General features: G+C 37.7%; 1 protein-coding gene across 1 annotated transcript in view; it reads right to left on the bottom strand.

Moving 5' to 3' along the window:
* Nucleotides 1–23,158, bottom strand: part of grm8b (glutamate receptor, metabotropic 8b) — a 161,188-nt gene that overhangs the window by 10,935 nt on the left and 127,095 nt on the right. The window contains exon 9 of the mRNA XM_087796631.1: nucleotides 21,625–22,560. Coding sequence (XP_087652757.1) covers nucleotides 21,625–22,560 — 936 coding nt within the window. The remainder of the gene's footprint in view (nucleotides 1–21,624; nucleotides 22,561–23,158) is intronic.

Genomic DNA, 23,158 nt, shown 5'->3' with positions numbered 1-23,158 from the left:
TTATTGCACGTTTAAATGTTTGTCTGCCTGGAATGTGAGAGCAGACATATTTGCACTCACTATTAAACAGGGAAGTAATCTAACATATGTTGTTTTCAATTTGCAGCAGGAGGCCTGGCTTTAATATTCAACAGATAAACATGTGTAAATTGGATAAACCCAAGATGCAGAGAAACAAAGTAAACAAGTTGGGCCAAACATAATACAGTATGACACCACTGAGACTGCACATTACCAATGGAAGAATTTACAAAGTAGATCATCAGCATAGCTCGGGCGAAGTTGTCCATATGGCAGATATTCACTACGTGCTGCCTTTTAACAGTCATTATCTGAAGCAGAAGATCGGTCGCCATGCTACTTCATCTCTGCTGTGAATCAGCTGATCAACTCCATCGAGACAGCCCCTAAACATCATTAGGCTCTGAGTATTTATGAGCCAGAAACTTGCTATCGATTCTCTGGGAGATTGTCTTCACTTCGGCGTGCTGCAAACGTTACTTTGAATCTTTGCTGACAGAAGCAGGAAGATGCTCGGTGGTTTTCAATTTCAACAAGGATTCCAGGGTTAGGAGTGGCTTTATGTGATCTGAGTTGCAACTACAATTTGTTGGGACACGACAAGCGTGTCTTTTGTGATCAGTGGTAAACAGATCTTGGCGTCTTAATCAATGATCTAATATGCGTGTAACAGGAGTTCTGTTGTATAACAAGGCAAGCAGAGGTCATTCGAGTGGAATAAGCTTGTGTTGCTGAGTGTTTTTTTAAATTATATTAACAATGTTATACAACAAAATTAATTAATTGCTTTAAAATACTGGATAACAAGTATTCATATATTTTTTTATACAGTTTATTTTAAAAGAAGCATCTGTAAAACCCAGACGGAAGATAGTTTGTTGAAATAGTTTGTTCTGTAGTCAATAGAAGCTGACAATGCATTCCATATATTTGTGTCTGAGTGTGCATGTGTGTGAGTGTGTAAAGTATCTGTGTTTAGGTTTGCGTGAGTGTGTATGTGTGCGTAATACACATGTATATGTTTTTTACCCATTAATGCTGCCCTACACCAATTTAAGCTAAACAATATCACCATTTTATTAACATATAGGAATTAATTGATAGCTACAAGCTCAATGGGACAGCAGGTGGCAGTACTCTTTGAGAACTGTCTTGCACCCCACACAGTAAACAAGCAAGTATGGAAGCTCCTCTTGCACCACAGAGGGTATTTCTGGGGATTCATGTGATTATTCGGAACATCACATAAATGTTAAGAGCAGTTCCTTTAGCCCTAATAAATATTTGCCATTTCATATCATTGTGATTTTTAAAAATCTGTTTTCGATAGGAAGCATACAAATATATTTCAATATGAGTAGAAAGACACAGCAAGCATGTTGGATTCAGTCCACTGATCAAAAGATTCTCCAGCATCTCATTAGAAGAAGTTCACCCCTCACAATTAGTTTCCAGCAACTATTTCCTCGCCTTTGGGATGTTCATGTTTGTTTTTGTCCTCTTTATTTAAGCACGTCATCTTCGAGCATTTGATCTTAAGCATTCATATTTTAAGTTCTCCAATTTCTTGGACTGGAGCTTTTTGAGATAAGATTTGTTTCTCCGAAGGAACAGTGGACCGACAGCCGTGAAGCCGACATGACATTGACACAGCTTTAGTACTTAGGAACCTAATAACCAAAGGGAGTCAATCTAAAGGTTGTCTGGTTCACGCTATAACTATAACCTTGCAAGGTGAACATCCATTTATACTCAGTGTTCGAATGTGTGCGTGTGTTTCGATCTGTGTCTTACTCCTTTGTGATTGAATTCAGGATTGCTTCGATTGAAGTTTCAACCTCTGTAGTGGGTAATATCCTGTAGAATAAAACATACATTTGAGGGTAAAATAAATTCAATAAGGCAGATTGTTTTGTGGTTCAATAAACATAACTCTTCCAAATAAATGTTTATTCTGTCCATTATAACAGTGTTATTATTGGAGACCACAGACAGACAGAGAACATGTTTAACTACATTCAATGTATGAAAGTCGATTCAATCCAATAAATGTTGTGTAGATTTCTTTTTCATCCAGTTTATTTCATTTAATAAAGGTCTGCCTTTACTAAACTGCATGCATTGTCGATGAACAAAGCGATTATCAATAGTGTGTTTGCCACAGTTATCGAGATTGCGTCTGTGTGTGACTTTGTGTTTTGAGCCGGAGACAAGTTTCTAGTCCATGCAAACCTTTGATTCATCCGTCTCTTAATCCACTATTTGCCAAGCTTTTTTGCACAGTCCCCCTTTATGTGTGTCTGTGTCTATGTTTTTATATTATATCTGATAATAATATCATGTTGGAACGTGCAGGAGGTCCGAAGGAAGACCAAAGGTTTATGGATGCAGAGAAAGAGGACGTGAAGTTGGTTGGTGTGAGAGAGAGAGAAAAGGAAAAGAAGAAAGAAGTATAAAGAATGTGCTAAGGAAGTTATTGTTTCATAATATTCCTCTTTAATGTTAGTTTACATTTCCACAGATTCCTATACAAAAAAATCAAGTGCAAAATTATTGGAAGCTCATTTGAATTGAAATAGTTTGACTTTAGTTCATTTTAATTTTAGTAAATTCTAGGACCGGACGTGTATTGTATAATGTACACAAAACGAAATTGTATACTACTCAAAGTGTATGCTTGTTTAAAAACTCAAAGATTTACTGAAATTCAAGGTTTTGATAAGATTCAAACAAACAAACGAAGAAACAAACTAACTGATTCCTTATTAAGCCACAAAAGACTTATTACAGAGGACTGCATGTTTTCTAGCTTTGACAGCTCAGGTAGTTTCTGCATAGATTAATGGCAGCGCTGACAGCGCAGTTCTGCATTCAGGACACCTCGCTAATAGAGCACAAATCCTGTTTCGTATTTCAGCATTTGCAAATAAAGGATGATTTACAATCTTAAAGAAAGATGGCAACACTAGAAGCATCCACTCCCAGTATGTCTCCAATGTAAAGCTGAAGCACTGAACTTAGTGCATTATTTGTTTTCGTCTGTCTGGTGGTGATAATAGAATAGAAAAGAATAGAAAAGCTTTATTCATCCCCAGAGGGGAAACACACTTTCACAACAGCGCAGTTTAAAAAAAAATAAAGTGCAAGGAAAAAGAAATAATAAAAGAGATAATGCAAAATAAAATAAAAACGATCTTAAGAATATACAATTATTTACAAAAATTAGAAATTTAACACTATTAACAAAATAAAATAGAATAAAATAAAATAAAATAGAAATAAAAACGGGAAAAAAAATAAATAAAAAAAACACACGAGAAGAAAAACACACTACGGATTAGCATCAGGATATTTAAAGTAGAGAGTTAAAAATCCTGACACCAGTTGGGATGAAGGACCTTCTATAACGCTCCGTCCTACACTGGGGGTGCCTGAGCCTGCCACTGAAGGAGCTGGCCAGCTCCTCCACGGTCAGGTGCAGTGGGTGAAGAGCGTTGTCCCTGATGGAGGATAGTCTGGAGAGTGTCCTCCTCTAATCTGCCTTGTTTCATTAATGTTTTTCAGAAGGATGTAGATGTGTCTAAAATAACTACTTTAAAAGAGTGTACAAATATGACAAAAACAAAACCTTGAAAACATATTAGACTCTCAAATCCACAACATGTTAGGTGTCTTCATCTGTGAACATTATGGGCTGCACACTATGAAACAGGGTATTGGGCCTGTTGTCAGTGTGCTGTTGTTGCTGAACACGGACAGAATCACAAAGGTAAAACATCAATTTAGGTTGGTTGGAAACCCGCTCAACCTAAAAAAACGTCTGATATCATCCAGGCGGCACTAAACACAACATCACCCATTATATCACACCTGAGTACATGCTACTGAAGTGCACCACTGTTGATAAGGGAGATTCCATCACATGTCCTCTTAACAGCCCTCAAATGGTTTGGCGATGGATGTTTGGCAATTCTCGGTGGAGTGCCAGTCAGCCCCTAGCATTAACAAGGCAGAGAACTGAGTAGACAGATGGTGAGTTTCCCCCCTAAGATCCCAAAACAATGACAGTGACAAGCAATACTGCTATTCCAGTGACACATCAAGGAGTCATTATGAAAATATATGACAGACAACAAACCATGAAGTCATTAGTGGGCCTGAGAGAGCAGAAACACATCTGAGTGATATATGTCTATGACAAAGAGAGAAAACATGTATTAAAGAACAGTTTGAAGGTCAGCACTGAATGACGTCCATTAGGATGTATCTTGGCTCAGTGACAGTAGGAAAGGCGAAAATATATGTGTCATTTGTCTTGAAGGAAAACAAAGGATGGTCAACAAGTCTTAAAACTACCATTAGCAAGCCTATCATAGGTTCTTTTAGACATGCCTTGTCTATGGAAGGATCTAGAACCCCTTTGAATTTCTGTACTTCAAAAAATAATTCTATTCGTAATGGGTAAATTGCATCAGATCATTTTAACAAAGCATTAAATCAGCAAAATCCATGGTCAGGAAGCCTGTCTTTATGATTGAAAACCTAGCTTAATGAATGAAAATAGGAACATTATTTTACTTGTTGTTCAAAGTTGTTATTGTGTTGTAGTTGCTGTTCATTCCTTTGACACAATAAACTACAAAAACATTCCAGTGTACACTGTATGTATAGATGCAGATTTTGTTATTTCCACCCTTTTCCAGATCAGATAACTGGGTGTCTCTGTATGTGCCAAAATAACTAATAAATCCATATTCTACTATTTTTATTTGCACTTTTTCCAAGTGATCTCCTGACTCTGCTTTGCTGTTTGTCTGCGCAGGGCTTCAACAGTTTTCCACCAGGGGAGGGATTCTAATTGGGTTGCTCATACAGGTACCCCAGGCTTTGTGCCAAATGTCCAATAGACACAAACAGTATGACCTCTCAAGACCTCTACTTGCTTGTGTAGTTTTGCAGGACAAGGTCCAGATTGTTAGAACCTTTCCCTTCCTCTGCGCAGCTGGCTCCGACCTGACTGCTGCTTCAATCTCCTCCTGCCCTCGTACAGCACCGCTCCATCAGTGGACCACGCTGTGAGGATTCTTATATCAAGCACTGTGATTGAAGATTTACAAGAGAGATCTATGTATTGAGCAAGCCATTTTGATAAATCAACAGATGTTTAAAAGAAATGGGTTCTTGTCATTAGTTTTTTTTTTTTTACTTTGAGAGACAAGCTACTAAAAAGCAGTAAAAAGATCCAAAAGTAAATTTCAGTATGAAATCCCTGTGACTTAAAAGAAAACAAAACTGCGGTGAATCCGACTTAATTTGTATTTTTCAGCATTTGTGGAGCCATTGATACAAATTTTCTCGATAGGACAGTTGGAGGCAGAATCATTGCAAAGCTTTCTCAACTATGGAGGCGCCTCACCACACGTTTGGTCTACCAACCCATCGGATCAACTCACCATCAGGTATTGATCAAGATTTACAGCTGGCAATATTTATCTTGTCAAGGAAATTGTGTTTTTTATTTCCTTACATAGATGTGACTTGCTAACTCTGGTATAAGAGGAAAGACATTAAAAATGTATTAAGCTTGTACACAAGTGTGAACTTGCAAAAATAACATTTCAAGGTATTTCTTCTGGACTTTGAAGACTAAAACTTCAGCTAAGCAGCCCTTATTATTCAAAGATTATTAAGTATAATGTGCATTTCATCGGTAACCCTGATAATCTCTATGTGCGGCGATAAGCATATACTCTACGTACAAAGATGAATTGCTAAGATTACTGTCTATTAAAGGTCCTTTCAAAGTAGTTTTCTGAGTAGTTTTAAACCAACAAAGAAAGAAGTTATCACTGAAGAACAGCAGGCACCATAAAATAGTTAAATAGCTAAAGTAGTGCTTAATTATTATTACCTGCTAAATCTATACCTAATAGTTTTGTGGTTGCTTGCACTACTAACCAAGACCATAGAGCAGCTAACTTTACTTTTTTGAAATGCTTAGAAGACTTGATTTACAGAAGCACAGAAAACTCCAATCAGTTGAGGGTTGATTGATCCAGGCATTAAAAACTGGATTACTTTAGTTTCGGGGTTATAACACAATTTTAATTGTATTATTATGTAAATTGATGAGGCTACTTCTACTTACCAAATGAAAAAAAACAACTTAAAAAACATATTGATCAAATAATAGGCTAGAATAACAACATAATGAAATATAAAGGTTATATCAGGTTTAAATCCTTTGGTCAGCTTTCTGAATGCCAGGTAATAATATTGGGTCCCACAAGCCTCAAATATCACATAAAAAGGCTATTCAGTTTAATACTCCTCAGCATGTACACATCGAGAATTGTTTTCTGATGGATTTTCTTTTTCAATCTGAAATTATGTAATGAAAGTCGGGTTGACATTTAAGTGCATTATTCTCAAACAGAAAATAATTTGGTTGCTGGTATCTTATGATGTTGCTCTTTACCACCTGCCTCTGGCCAGGTAAGATAAAGGCTTCAAGGCAGGTCGACCGTTAAATTAAAAGCTTAACCTTTGCGATGGACTCCGTTCTTTCTTTGTAAGAACGTATCTGGTTCAACTACTGCACTTGATGGTGCAATAATCCTGACAAATAGATATATAGATTCTGATGCATTTGGTGATGAACATGATCACTGCTTACTGCTTGCTTGGGAACAGTATTTGCTCTCTGACGATGCCGGCTTCAAAGATGAAGAGAGTAAGGAGAGATAGCATTTAAAAGACTAGGCCTCCCACAGTGACTTCTGAAGCATAATTTTGTGATTCCTCTGGAGAGCGAGCCCACATCAATCAGTGTCATCACAGATCTGAACCAGCCTTTAGGTTGAATCGCTGCAAAGTCAACATATTAATTTCACAGTTTTATGAAAAAAAAAGAAGAAATCACATTTATTTTTGTAACTATCATATTAATTACCATCCATGTTGATTGATCATTGCAGGTTCATTAACACCTGTGAAGAGCATACTTGTGGGGATGAGGGTTCTTCAACTGATAATGCTTACAATAATAAAAAAAAATACTGTGATCAATTCCTAATAAATGAAAAAAAACATCACATTCGTGGCACACTTTTTGAGGTGGAGGTTATCCGGATATATATTAATAGATTTTAAAAAGCAATGAAAAGGAGGGTATCAAATTTGATGGGTCAACAGTGACTAATTGTTTTTTAAGACATTATGTTAGCAGCCTCATCAAAGAAAATGATGTGGTGGGAGTCGCTAATCTTGTATCTGCCTCTTTGGCCATTTGCAAGGCTAAAAATAAATAAATAAAAACAAAACTGACCCCAGTGCTGCATTACATTAATGCCCACCATAAAGTAATTTGCCACTCATCTACTATGGTCTACAGGTTAAAAGTTAAAGTGAGGGGGAAGTATTTTTTCCTCTATGACTATTACATTTGCTTAAAGGATGATAAAAAAAAAGTGATAATTGGAGTTGTACCACTATTAATCCTATAAAAATAAATCTTGAGAAGTAGAAAATGTCCAACTATGTCCTCAAAACTTTGCAGGTACATATACAGTACCAGCCAACAAGTGCTTGTTACTGTTGTCCTTCTATGCTGACGCTGTCTGGACCGCCGCTGACACCTCTTAAACGAATGGCTTCGAGCCTTTTCTTTTTATGTTTTGCTCTTTCTGACTGACAAAATGAAAGAGGATTATATACCTAAGCTTAAAAAATGTCTCAAAACTGGTACAACATAAGACTGTGGTGAAGGACAGATCATGGACTTCATTACAAATAAAGGTAAGTGAGTCATTTATATTAATAAAGCGCCTTTCTCGGACCACGGTCACAATGAGTTTAAACAACAGAACAGTTCAAAGTTCAAATACATGCTTTAACAGGCCAAGCCAACAAAGTGACAAACACAACAGCCCCGACTAGGAGAAACAGTAGTCATTTCAATCCTATAAAAACTGAGAAAAAAAATATAGTTTGATATTTAAAATCTACATTTTGGCCTTAAGTTAAATATTATTTGACTAATTCAATGCTTTTATTTGATCTTTTTGGTTATAGTGGTTGAAGGAAAGGATTTTTAAATAAACTGAATACTTGAAAATGAAATGTCTGTACACATATACGAATAACTATAGCCTGTACTCTCATCGGGTTGTACGAATTTTAGAATTGCGAAAGAAAAAAGCAGGGAGGGTGCAGAGCAAATGCTCTCTAGCTTACATATCTAACATTTGAGTGTAGTAAAGATATTCAACAATGGTAAACTGTTTTCATACAGTTTGTATTTATATGAAATGTGATGATGACGACACAGCGTTTTGTTACATCGAGCTATATTTAAACACTGCTGTCATGATCACATTTCATATGAAGGACAGCAAGAATCATTCAATCATTCAAGAATGGTAGCTATATGTATTGGATGTATCGTTAGCTCAACACATACCTACAACCAGCGTTATCAGACTGTCACTCAAATATTTGTTTATTCCTTTGTATGTTAAGAAAATGTAACCAAAATTATACCTAGAAATGGCTGAAAGCCTACCAGTCTTTTGTCCATCAAACATGGATTCTATTTTAAATGGAAACATATTGTTTTATTCTATGTCTCACATGATTGAACCCACCAATGGTCTACTAATGGAAATTAAATTTGTTGATAAGTTCTGGCAAAAAAAACGGTCTATTTCTGTCTCAATAGTTGTTTATAATGTGGAGTACAGTGGAGCATCATATGTTTCATATGATATATCATGTTTTTTTCTTTGTTTATTTTTTTCTTTTCTATAATTCCTCCCTTTACACATGCTTTTTATCCCTACACTGATCATTATGTCTTTTTTATTTCTCATTCTCTTCTTCTAAAACTTGCAATTAATCTGCTATGTGTGAGTCGTATTAATTTTACACACAAAAAAATAACAAAAATTACATAGATTGCACCACAGTTGAGGCAGTTTTAAAGCCAGCAGAATAAATCATGGCAATTAATGGGTGGCAAAAACATACACAAAAAGATGAAAGTCAGAGAACAGAAATAAATATTTGATATAACGCAACAGGTAAAAGTGAGCTGAGATAAAACGCATGAAAGATAAAAAGAAACACATCAATGGAAATTTCAGAAGTTAAAACAAATCATAAATAAATGTCAAGAAACAAACAGGTTTCAACACTTGGGATTTTTCTTCCAGCTCCTGTTTTATAGGGAGGCATTGCCACACAGCTTTGCTGCTTACATCATCCCTGTTAGCACCATGACCTGCATATTGGCAACACTGTTCTGTAACTTCATCTTCTTTTACTAGCTTCATTTGCAATCTTCTCTTTTTACTTATACTTCAAATTTTACCCAAATCGGCAGGATGTCACATTTACAGAAAACTTTAAAACAGACTTCATGATTTGACTCTTCACGGCAAAAAGCTTGCACTTTCTCTGTGCCGGCTGGATTGAGCAGCTGTGTCAGCCATAAAAATTGAATAATAATACCAATTCAGTACAGCACTCTGGGGAAATTGTAGCAAATATGCATATCAACGTTGCATTCTGTTCTCAGCTTCATTTTTCAATCTAACAGAATGTTTCTGTTATTCTTTTATCTGTTTACTATAGCTCTGCGACGGGCGAGTGTTGTATAAAAAAAAAAATGTTGTGAAGTGAGGAAAAACTTAAAGTGAAGTAAATTATGTGAAATAACTTTGAGATTGTAAATAAAAATGTGAAGTGACAGTACCCACTTTACTTCTATGGTGTTGTTAGCGTGAGGAGCCAGGCGAAGTAGTTGTGATTTCTGGTTTGTGTCTGCACACAGATGGGTTATCTTTAAATGTATGGTTTTGTATAGGATGATAAAAAATGTTTAACTCCTACAGTTTATTTCTCAAATAGACTCAAAGGTAGATTATTGTTGGGTGACATGATTAAAGAAAGCAAACTGCATAAAGGGGATGATTATTTTAATTGTTTTATTTACTGTTAGAATGTTCTGGTTATATAATAAAGGTTGTGGACTGGATTAAGACATCACACGGCTGCCAATAATGTAATCTAGTGGTTGGATTTGAGCATACAAACAGGACGCTTATCATTTCATTCTGAACCAATCTGTCGGCATCACATAGTACCCCTCCACCAAATAAACTGTAAAACACAATCTGTTCCATTACAAACACAACAATGTATTATAATTTTAGACGACAGCTGTGAATTAAAATGTAATGTTAATTTCCTCCATGTGTTCAGGACAAACAACAGAAATAGTAGACAGGGTAATACAGTCTCCGTCAGTATAAATTGTCTAATAGTAGGACAATTCAATTTCACAATACCATGGATGTAGTGATGTTTAAAAGTAACCCAGAATGTACAAATGATGACTTGCCTTACACTTTTATTTATATGTAGATAATGGTGCTGTTGCACATTATTGTTAACTTGCACTACTTAAGTATAACTTCTATGACTATGGAAATTGAACTTTGTATTACTCCCAGGTGTACATTCCAAATGTCTTATAGTATACTGCTTAAGGCCTCCTCCAAGATAGTGTTCATCCAAATACTTTTACTTCATGTAGTATTTCCTCTCAACCAGAACAAACCGCTGTTAAAACGACACAAATGGATGTTTCACTGACAGTGGTATTGACTTTCCTTCTGCAGGTATGAGACTCAGGAGGAAGATAAGCGCTTGATGGACACTAAGACACAGGCTGTTGATGTCCATTCTTCCTCCTCAGGAAAAAAATATAGAGAAGTCACCCATAATGAGGAGATTTCCCCAATGGGCCTTTGTTAACTGGATTTAAGAAGCCTTTAAGAGGAGCCTCGGTCATAGAGAATTGCACCAGGAAGATTCATTTAGAACTGATGGGCAGGAAGCTTTAGATTGATTACTTGGAAGGTGTCTGTAACTTTCAGGGTTGAAGTAGCGGGTGAGTGGCTAGAAAGAGAGAGAGGAAGCATGCCCAGGCACCAGGGAAGACCTCCTTGTTAGGTCAACTGATAATTCACAATATGTTCTGGCAGAACAGGCGCTCTTGATTGCTCAAAGTTAAGTTCATTACAAGTGGTGATGTAGTTCTTGGGGAGAAAATGAGAGTTTTCAGCACTGATGCTCAATGCTTATAATACTTTTTTTTGTTCGGATCTCTAACCAAAATGCATTCAAATAATTTTTCTGTAATATGTGGGCTTGGTGATGGGTTGACGAGGCCTCATGATACAGTATAGAGCAGCTGATGCTGTATCATGAGGCCACATCAACACATCACTAAATCATTTGTCTTTTGACAAACAAATTCTAGTTTCATGTTAACTCTTACAACTGGTACGCTGCAACAATATATAGTTTATCATTATTATGTTATTTAATAGAAAGGTTAATTACCCCTGTTTTACTATAATATCCGGGATATCCTACAGATCCAAATACTCTTACAGCCACAACTATTTATATAGACAGGACATGTAAAAATCAATAAGAACGAACCAATCAGCAATTGATAGACCTAAGCATATTAATAGCACTTGCATGGGGAAATATTATAGGCCAAGTGTAAAAATCCTTGCTAATTGTGGACTCAATTCCACTCAAAGCAGCACTCTTTAGCATTTTTAGGATTAGGATTCATTCCATACACCATAAGACTTGACAAGTCTTGTAGTGAAAACACTGTAGTGACAACGTGATCGCCACAAATACATATTTCCTCGACAAAAGTACAAGGATTTTGGACGTGTGCAGAAATATTTGCATTTGTTTTTTCCAAACGGACATGCCCAGGGTGTCTTATTCTCATGCAGTAAAAGCCGGACTGAAAATGAGTTTGGATTAATTCTGACCGAAGTCAACTGTGTGGAGGGACGGACTTGGCATGTCAAGTGATTAAAAAAAAAGTTTTATTGAAAAAACACACCAGCAGCATTTGACGGACTGGTTTAGAGTATCCTAGCAGGTTCACTGCCAGGCAAAGTTTACAATGAAAATCAATTACAATGACATGTATTTTGGACATTCTTAATAAACTAAATTAGTACTGTAGTTACACACTCAGCTACAAAAAGAGCCAAATGTAATTCTTAATAATAACTACAAGACGTCTGCACTATGTTAAAAGCAAACTCCTTTCTGCTTGATGTTTTCTACATAGCAAGTATTTGTTGGTTTCATTTTACTTTTGTAACTTCTACTTCCTCATTTTAAATTGCTGAGGTTCTTGTTAACCGTTGCAATGATTCTCTTAATAACAACACAATTAGCATTTTAATAAAGTACAGTTGTTCACCAGTGGAATCTTCAGTCCCAGGAGAAGGAGGTGCTGACAGCAGAAGCAGCATGCTAATGATCTGAATAAAACATCATCCTTCATTAAAAAACAGATGCTCTTCTTTGTTCAGTACCTGGGATCAACAGCCAGTGCTGAATTCAGTCCCCTCAAGCACCCCAGGGCTGAAACTACTGCTCTCATAATTTGAGATGCTCTTTTATTAAAAGTCCTTGAGGCGTTATGTGTTCCTCACAAATTCCTTTTATCCAAGATTTCAGCTATGACCCAGTGGGTTGTTGCCATGTAAATGCTGGCATAAAAACCTGATTGTGAGCCACATACTTACTCTGAAAAACCATTGTGTGTTTATGTGATTCATTCTTAAATAGATACTCATCATCAATTGTCAATTGTCAATTTTTGTTATTTGTGAATCTATTTGGTTAAATTCAAGAAAAGAAAACCTCACTTTTTCTTAACGCCAATTCTAATTTTTCAGTTCACTGTTGTCCTCATTGTAGCATTGTCCACTTCTAGGTACCAAGGCACTGTTGCTGTAAACTTAACCTGTTGATACTCTTGAGGTTTGTGTCATGTGAAACCCTAGAAAGCCTGAGCTCTGATAATGACAGTGTCTGCAGCATGGAACACCTTTTCATTGCACAGGATTTTTTCTATAATGAAAATATAGGTTGTGCTTGACCAACTGTGAGAAAGTCAGTGCAGTCCCATTTTTTCTTTCTAGGTTTTAATTTCCCTTCCACACCCACTCTTCTGTGATTAGTCAAGGTTTTCACGGCGCGTCACTTTTTCTTCACCTCCAAAGGACTCGTTGTATAAACAAAGCAGGGGGTGATTAAGGCTGGCTGGTTATTACGTCATTATGGACTCTGCTCTCGAACCTCTGATTCACCGAGATTTCAGGCGGAGGAGAACTTTATAGTAATTTATTAAGTAAAAAAAAGTCAATCGAAGATAGTGAAGTGACTAAACTAAACTTCTGTATACAAACAGATTGCACTTATTTGTACTGAACCTTATTAGATATGTTGATTTATTTATATTTAATGTTATTATTATATATTACATTTATAACTGTATGCATCTTTGTTGAGGACTACAGATGGAAATTAGCATTGTGCTAAATCTGGTGCAGCCATCTTTTTAATGGAACTGCACATTGTCATTTTAAATAAATAAACTAAACTAACATAAGATATTCTGTGTTAAGTTTTTCTTCTGAGACTGTCCTGCGACTGAACAGACCCGATGTTGTCTCCTCAACCTTCGACAATTTAAATGAGTCAGAATTGTTCTTGTATATGCACTATTATTTGATGTACTACCTCAAAAAAGAGTTGGACCACCCTTTTTCAAGACAAATTAGATTTAAGGCCAAATACTAGCAAACAAATCTGTTCGCATTTTAACATTTCAATTCTAAATTTCTCTCAGACAGCAGGCAAAAGTCAGCTTCCTCCAAACATAGCTAATCAAATATGCATTTATCTTAAAATTGTATTGTCTGTAATTGCTGTAGTTTTTTTTTCTTCTATATTAGCAATATACCCACTGCATAACTTAATTCTTTTCACACAGGAAAATCTGATCAAAGACCAAATGCCTAGGAGAGCAGAGCTGGCACCAAAGTTCATGAAACGTGACCCATCATATATACTGTGTGTGGTGTTAGCTGTGTGCTCTGTGGTTCAAAGCTCGGGCAGACAGTGAATGTGACTGAAATGCTCACTGTGGGGATGCAACCTAAAGGTATACAGAGAAAATTCAGCCCTACATAATTAATTTTTCGCCATCCATAGTGTCATAGGATGCCATCGGCATCAAATTCTCGTCAGAGAAAAATGTAAGTTACATTGAGTCGTGACCTGACACTGGATTATTCATTCCTTCATCCATTTTTCTGTTTTGTTTATTATAAGATATGTCAGGCCTTGTCTTTGTTCGTCTTCTATTTTGTACAACTTCTAGTTAAAATCATTTTTAATAAAGGTTTATCTGTTGTTGTGATCCTCGTCTTCTGGTTTTATTTTTATCGTCTCCTTTTGTTTGGTAGATGGTTCTTTGAGGTCTGTACAACATTAATACCACAACGACACTCTTGTATTCGGATTGAAACCTACACCTTTCTTAGTGAACATGCAACCTCTTCAACAAAGTCCAGGAGAAAATGTGTGGTGTGTCTCTTAGAAGTCCCAGTTGTTGAAGACAATAAAAATAAATTCATCGTCCCTCACCTTTACTATGACTGTCAAGTAGGCCTCGCTATGAATTAAATTAAATTGAGCGCAATTTAATTTTGTATGATGAAATTATGAAATAATGAAGACAATGTATGTCTAGGGATTGACAGGGATATACTCAGAATTTGCCCTTAACTTTTGCAGAGCATTACTTAAGTGAGTACCAGAAGTTGGTTGTGGTACTAGCCCATTTGCAACATGTTAATAAGTATAGTCTTCTTCAGTGTCCTTGGGAATAACACAATCTTCAGTTGATTTTGTCCATCTTTTCTGGACTCTCTCATATCTTTGGAAGTATGCATAATGAACACAGTTCAAAGGTTTAAGCAACATATTTGAGTAACGAGATTTAAGCAAGAATCACCTATGTAGACATTTGACAATGTATTTTAAAAACGGCAACGTATTTATTTAAAGCATGTATCAGGGACACAAATAAACATACATTACAGAAGAAACATCGAACGGTATATTAAAGATATAAAAATGATATATTATTTTAGATATATTTTATAATATATAATAACACTCAATAATAGAATACTCTTTCTTAATATCAAATATAATGCTGCAGCACTTTCTCCAGATGACTCCACCTCCTGTTCTTGTGTAAAATCTACTCACTCTCTTCGTCCTCTCTTTCTGTCTTCTTACTTTCATGCTGTCCAACCTCCTCCAACTCACCTGGTTCTCCCTCTCTTAACTCTTCCAGTGCCAAGTGTTTCTTGCTGCTTTTATTGACTGGAGCAAAAATGCTGCAATATTGCTTCTCTTTTTCATATTCACCACTAGAGAGACAACATTTACAGTGTATTTCAGAAGAAGCCATCGTCCCTGTGGATAAATTCTGCCCTTGACATTTAGCATGACTGGGAGTCAATGAAGTAGGACAGGGCACTTCCATGTGGTGATTTGAGGATCTGTCTAAAGCCTGATTCACCTTTGATTTACAGCCACTGTATTTGGAAACACATGCAGACATCCAATTACATTAACAAAATGTTAATATAATACAATCATCATCTCCTTGGATCAGTACCAGATCTTACATTACCTTGTTAAATATAGTTTCATTTTTTAATGAGCTTCCCCTCTGAAACGATAGCATCTGTCACAGCAACAAACGCCCTTGATTTATTTATGTTTCTTGTCAGGGATTTGATGTACTCAAGAAAACAGCTTCATGTAATTAAGCCAGTAATATAAAAAAAATGTATAGAATTAGCCACACCCCCTCAATGCTGCTTGGCTAGCTCTGCAAGTATAGAGGACAGCTAAAAAACTTTACAAATGTATAATATAAATAAAAAACTGATTTTCTTTTCCATAAAGACAGAAGGTGAATTGGTTGCCAAATACTTTGTTCTCTCTCCTCAAATAGACGTGGACTAGAATGAACAAATCTTGATTTTGTTTAATGAGCCTGCACAACTTAGAAATAGACAGAGATATACTTTTCCATAAATTCAGGATATTGATTTGTTCAATCGACCAGCTAATTGAAAACATCATCATTGGAATGGTTGGAATTTTATTTCAATGAAAATGATGTTAAATTGTTAAATTGCAAAACAAACCTTAATACCAGGACTATTCATATTGGGGTTGGAAAGGCTACACACTAAATGAAGATAGTCACAACAATTACACTGCTTAACACATTCTATTTGTATCTAGGGAGACTAATGTCCACAGCCCTTTGATGCTGCAGTTTCTGGGATGTTTGCCAGTGTCAAGGGACCTAATAACTTAGTGTGCTTTCATACACACAAAGACAAGGGAGGACTGTCTGTAGTCAGTGGGTTAATTCACACTTCAAATTAGTATTCCATCATGTTGCTTCAACAAGGCACTACATCAAATTCAGACCCAAGTTGAAAATGTCTGAGAGGCAGGGAGATATGCTGACTGAATATCCAGGCTTCACAATGGTACCGTTTTTTCTCCCGCAAATTAAGACGTCACATTGTGTCATATAACATTCGTCCATGTCTGCTAATCTTATTTTGAAATAATCCAAGCTCTAAAATGATCTACTGCATGGAGAGTTAATTATTTGTCAATCAAATAGATTATTCTTCAACTAAGTGAATTGTAGCAGCAGCAGATGAAGGAAGAAGTGGAAACTGAATTTGTTTTAAATCTCAGTGAATGGCTCCACCTGTCTTCAAGATCTCCCAGAAGACAAAATAATGAGCAAATGCTTCCATCTGTTAGCTCCCTTGCAGCAGACTGAACCCTAAAACTGTTATCTGAAATATGCTGAATTTCATTCTGCTCTAATTGGTTTTGTTTTGAGATGAAGTAGAGAAGGCCAGCTTTCCCGCTTGTGATCAGAAACCAATCAATCATCAATTAGACCGTTACAGTGGCAAGTTATCAGAATTGGTTCGAAGGGACAAGTCTGAGTCATTCTGTCTTCACGTTTGAGCATCACTCTCTCTGACTCTTGGCTCCATAACATTCCAACAAATGTGTGTTCGCCTGCAGGAACACACTCTTCTAATGTGTCACACAACACAGGCCCAGAACTGCTTTTATTGACTCTTTCAAAATAATACTATCAAATTATTATTATCTAGTGTTGTTCCATCACTTCCAACAAGAGCTTTTATATAATACTGGAAATAAATGTAGAGTTAGGAAACACCAGAGGAGACGGAGACAGTATCATCAACAGATATTGCAACAATAATATGCAGTATTCTGCTAAATGTACATGTTTTAAGAGAACTTTTATTATATAGTAAACAAATAGATTAAAAAGATGCTAAATAAAAAAGATCATCATTTAATGTTCATGGATTTATTTCATTTATGATTATATTGAAATCAATGTGGGTTTTAACTCTGCTATTTCAAGATAAAACAGTGTTATATTATCATTTGTTACATTATCAAAGTACTCACACATATAATTTTGGCCTTTTATATCCTTTACAATTACGAATTGAAAATGAGCTCCAAAAGATGTACAGTGTCCTATGTGAACAAACCAAAACAAATTTCCTTTGAGATTATTTGTAATTTAAAATGATCTTGCTGCACGGATGGATAATTTCCCTGGCATCTGACAACTTCATGCAAGAATGCAAGCAGCAGTGTGCCGAAGAAATGATTAAATTACATAGTTGTATTTAAACTGTAAATTTAAAATGTTCATTAGAGCTACAGAATGGCATACAAATGTGATAATACAGACACTGTGAAACCGGAACATGGTTATTAAACCAGCCTCTTGTGACTTCCGCTTCCGGTGAGCCTTTGATAGGCTGCTTGAACGTAAGCTCCTGCAATAATTCCCAAAAACAGTCGTTTTAACGACTATTTGTCCGGATATTATGCTCATATCACTTAAGATATGTATCAAGCATCTATGATCTATGATCGTGATGCTCTTTTCAACATCAGAGAGTCGATGGAGGACTTCACTCGCGACAGTTACCAACATCCGGTGAACGTGTTTCCGGCTCCGCTTCTCATCGACTCGGACTCTGTGGAATATCGTTTGATCTCTTGGGTACCGGGCGATTTCCACAAGCGATCAAGTCGGGCCGGAGTACAGGTCAGGATGACGCGCAGTCGCGACCGCTCGGAACAACTCTGACGTCATTGAACGTCATCGATGTTTGATCGACATTCCTCTCGCTGAAGAGAATGGCGACACATCAGCGCTGCCGTCTGTCCAGACCTCAACGAAAGGTGGTAAGATTTTTTCATTTCCTCTCTTTAATTCGGCTTTTACTACCGAGTTGAACTTCAGTGACAGCTGGTACCCATGTGACCGCTGTTCGCTTCAAAAGATCCCGCTCTGCGCGCCTGTCAGTGAAGCGGCGTCGTCAGTGACGTCATCGGTGCTGAATGTGGGACTTCTTAATGTTCGCTCCATTACTAATAAATCCTTTATTCTTAATGATCTTTTCACAAGAGTTAATTTGTATTTATTATGTCTTTCTGAGACTTGGCAGAGAGAGGAAGAGTTTATTCATCTGAACGAACTCTGTCCAGTAGGGAGCGCTGTTCTGGGGAAGCCTCGCCTCTCTGGTCGTGGGGGAGGTCTTGCTACTGTTTTTAGGGAGAGTTGTTCTTGCAAAGTGATTCAGACACAGGAATTCACTTCTTTTGAATCTCAGATGATCTTGGTTGGTTCTACAAGACCTTTCTATTGTGTGTCAATCTACCGCCCGCCTGGTCCTGCGGCAGTGTTCTTGAAAGACTTTAGTGACTTCTTATCTTCCATTATTCAAATGGAATCTGTTCTTATTCTTGGAGACTTTAATCTTCATGTTGATGACGTCACATCTTGTTCTGCTAAAGAACTTTTAACTTTAACTGAAGCCTTTAATTTTGAGCAACATGTTTCTGAACCCACTCATCAAAAAGGCCACATTTTAGACTTAGTTTTTACTCTTGGCCTGGCCATTTCTAATGTATCTGTACATGATGTCCATCTGAGTGATCATTCTCTTGTCTTGTTTAACCTGGACTTCATCCCTGAACCTAAGCCTTTGAAAGTTAGGTCTCAGAGGCGTGTCATCTCAGCCGATACTGCAGACAGTTTTTCTGCTATGTTTGACGCTCTTTCCTTTGATGACTGCACAGACGTGGACAGTTTGATTCACTGTTTCACTGGTCATTGTGTTGAAATACTGGATCAAGTGGCACCTGTTAAATCGAACTTGAAAATTCAGAAAAAACGGTGCCCTTGGACAAATGAAGATCTCTGTCTGAAGAGTCACTGTCGGCGCCATCTTGTTTTCATCAGAAAACTGGTAGCAGCAAATAGGAAAAACCCCAAAGTTTTGTTTGACACGAATAATTCTCTTGTGTCTCCTGCTCCTCAAATCACGCCTGTCTTCTGTGAAGCTGACAGCAATGCATTGTTGAGATTTTTCATTGACAAAATTAAATTGATCAAAGAGAAAATCTCTCCCCCTTTGTTTGGAACCCCTACTGTCTCTGAGCCCATCTCCTCCTCTTGGTCCTCCTTCACTGCTGTATCTTTGGGTGATATTTCAGCACTAGTGAACAAGATGAAACCATCCTCTTGCTCAGATGACGTCCTTCCTTGTAGCCTTTTATCAAAGTATTTGATGTATATATACATATACATATGTATGGTGAACCTCTCCCTTTCCACAGGGGTTTTTCCCAATGCATTTAAACATGCCATTGTGGAGCCTCTGCTCAAAAAACCAGGCTTAGACCCAACTGACCTCAGTAATTTCAGGCCTATTTCTAAGCTCCCTTTCTTGTCCAAGATCTTGGAGAAGGTGGTGTCTGAGCAGCTGTCTTTGTTCCTGGATCAGAGCGACATCCATGAGAAGTTTCAGTCTGGCTTCCGTAAACATCACTCTACGGAGACAGCTTTATTGAAGGTGTCCAGTGACATCATGATGTCGGCTGACTCGGGTAAATTCACTGTTCTGGTGCTCTTGGATCTGTCCTCAGCCTTTGACACAGTTGATCACCAGATCCTGCTGAGAAGACTAAGGGATGAAGTGGGACTGTCTGGGTCTGTGTTAGAATGGTTCTCATCTTACCTTTCTGGGCGCAGTTTTAGTGTATCTGCCAATCAAATGAGGTCTGAATCGGCAGATCCGTTGTGTGGAGTCCCTCAAGGTTCTGTTCTGGGTCCTTTGTTTTTGCTGTACTTGATTCCCCTCGGTAAAATCATTCAGAGATTTCCAGATGTTTCTTATCACATTGTTGCTGATGACATCCAGCTCTACTGCTCTTTTGACCCAACTGAGCCCCAAAGGCTGAACAGCTTAGTCAATTGTTTGCTAGAAATCAAACAATGGCTGAGTGAAAACACTTTACAGCTAAATGTGGACAAAACTGAAACTCTGGTGATTGCTCCTGATGATAAGATTCCAGGGTTGAGTCAGTACTTGGGTGACTTAGGTCAGTCTGTCAAACTGAGCCTGAGAAACCTGGGTGTTGTATTTGATAAAGACATGTCTCTTGTTCGACACTGCAGAAAACTGACCAGAAACTGTTTCCTTCAACTGAGAAAAATCTCTAAACTTAGGAAAATGTTGTCGGAACATGATCTGGAGCTTGTAATCCATGCGTTTGTTTCTTCTCGTCTGGACTATTTTAACAGTTTGTTTTCATGTCTTAACAAGAAGGATCTGTCTCGTCTGCAGTTGATTCAGAACTCTGCAGCGAGAATTCTGACCCGCTCAAGTAGGAGAACTCACATTTCTCCGATCCTTAAAACTCTTCACTGGCTTCCAGTTTCTTTCAGGATCAACTTTAAAATTCTGGTTCTTACTTTCAGAGCTATTCATGGTCAGGCTCCTCCTTACATCACTGATCTGATCCAGCCTTACACCCCAGCTCGGGCTCTGAGGTCTGTGGATCAGAATCTACTTATGGTTCCACGCACACGGCTCAGGACCAGAGGAGAGAAATCTTTTCAGACTGTTGCTCCTAAGCTTTGGAACGATCTTCCTCTCTCTTTGCGCTTGATGGAGTCTACTGACTCCTTTAAGAAACACCTTAAGACGTTTCTATTTGTTCAGGCTTTTCCTTGAATTTCTCGAACTCCTGTGTTGTTCTCAGTATTATCTTGACCTTTAAAGTATGTACTTTTTTGAGTATTGTTTTGATTGTCTAAGCGCTTTGTGACCCTGGTCTCGAAAAGCGCTATATAAATAAATATTACTTACTCTTAATTCTTGGACCAGTTCAAAGTTAACTGTTGCAAAATATACACATTTCTCAGTAAAGTTGTCAGCCTGAGAAAGTAGTTGTTTTTACAACACTCTGTACATGTAAGACGGTTTTGCATTGTGCTTCATAGTCAAGCATCCTTGCAAGCGAAGTACTTCTCTATGACAAAAGTAGTCTCGACTTCAGTTTCGTCAGGGGAATGTTGAGCTAGAGTATCGTGAGTATGCATTAAAAGTGTTTCCCTGGACAGTTTTAAAACACAGAACAGTTTAGGATGAACACGTCTAGAAAGTGATTAAACTGACAAGAACATTGATGTTGCTGATAGTGTTTTAACTCTGATGAAATATTAATAGATTTTCGTGAACTCACCCGTTCCGCTGACTGTGCTGTGCCGAAGAAAATGGGAATGAAGGCGAGCCAGATGATACAGGTTGTGTACATAGTAAATCCAATGGGTTTGGCCTCGTTGAATGTCTCCGGCACACCACGCGTCTTGATGGCGTAAACAGTGCATGTGACCATCAAGAGGATACTGTAGCCCAGGGAGCAGATGAGTGACAAGTCGGAGATGTCACACTTGAGAACGCCTCTTGCATTTCCAGGGTCCTGTGTACGCTGCTCTCCATAGTCCACAAACGTGTGTGGTGGATCAGCAGCAAACCACATCAGGATACCGAGCAGCTGAACTGAGATCAGCGAGAAGGTTATGACCAGTTGAGAGGCAGGGGAAATAAAGCGTGGTGCCGTGACAGCTTTCTTTCCTTGCTCAAAGATGCGGTGGATACGGTTGGTCTTTGTTAGCAGTGCTGCATAGCTGAAGCACATGCCTAAACCAAGGAAAATGCGACGGAAGGAGCAAACGACAATATCAGGGGCTGCAATCATCGGAAAGGTGATGATGTAACACAGAAAAATGCCAGTCAGCAGGACATAGCTCATCTCTCGTCCTGAAGCACGAACAATTGGGGTGTCGTTGTAGCGCACAAACGTAACAATCACAAAGGTAGTGGCAATGATCCCGAGAACAGAAATGAAGACGGGCACCAGGGCCCAGGGGGAGTGCCACTCCAGCTTGATGATAGGGATGGCTTGACAGCCTGTACGGTTTTGGTCTGGTCTCTTTTCATAAGGACAAAGTTCGCACGTGAACTCGCTTGCCTGGAAGTGGTAACCCTCACATCGCTCGCAGTGCCAGCAACACGGAACCCCCTTAACCACCTTCTTTCGTTCACCAGTGCGGCACGGCAGGCTACAAACGGATGCAGGCAGCGACGATTCTCCTGTAGTCCACTGGAGGGCCCCCATCTAAAGAGGAGGATGACAGATCCAGGTTGGTAGATATAATACTTAAACCAAAGAAGAAACATCAACTATTAGATATATAATTGGATGATAAAGCCATTGAAGAAAATTGATTGAGATTGTTGCACCACAGATGTCATAACAAATGGATTGTTTTCTGTAATGGTCAGGGGGAAAGAGGGGCTTCAGGTCTATTGAGTCAATGTTGGCACCGTAGATGAAGGCAAATAATTGGTGAGTATTTTTATTGTTAACCAAATACAAAAGGTTATTTGCAATCTGTAGTATCTTCTGCATGAATTGATTATTCATTATAGTTTCGTTCTAGAGCAATGCTTCAAAAATATCTTTCAAGATGTATAACCAGTTGCATTTGCTCTGCATTATTCCTGAGTTGTCAAAACAATAGCAAAAATATCCAGCAACCCCAAAACAATGTCGTGTGAGCGATAATACAATTTGTCGAGATACTATCATAAAGGTTGATTTATTTAAGAGATTATATTGTATGTTATGTTTTATGAAATCAAGTTTTCTGGACTTGGGCAAAAGCAGCAGCTAGAAGTAATACAAGAAAACACATACATTCCATTATCCAGAG

Source organism: Callionymus lyra, chromosome 8, assembly GCF_982586985.1.
Source record: "Callionymus lyra chromosome 8, fCalLyr1.hap1.1, whole genome shotgun sequence".
NCBI lineage: Eukaryota > Metazoa > Chordata > Actinopteri > Syngnathiformes > Callionymidae > Callionymus > Callionymus lyra.
This window is presented reverse-complemented; position numbering and strand designations above follow the sequence as displayed.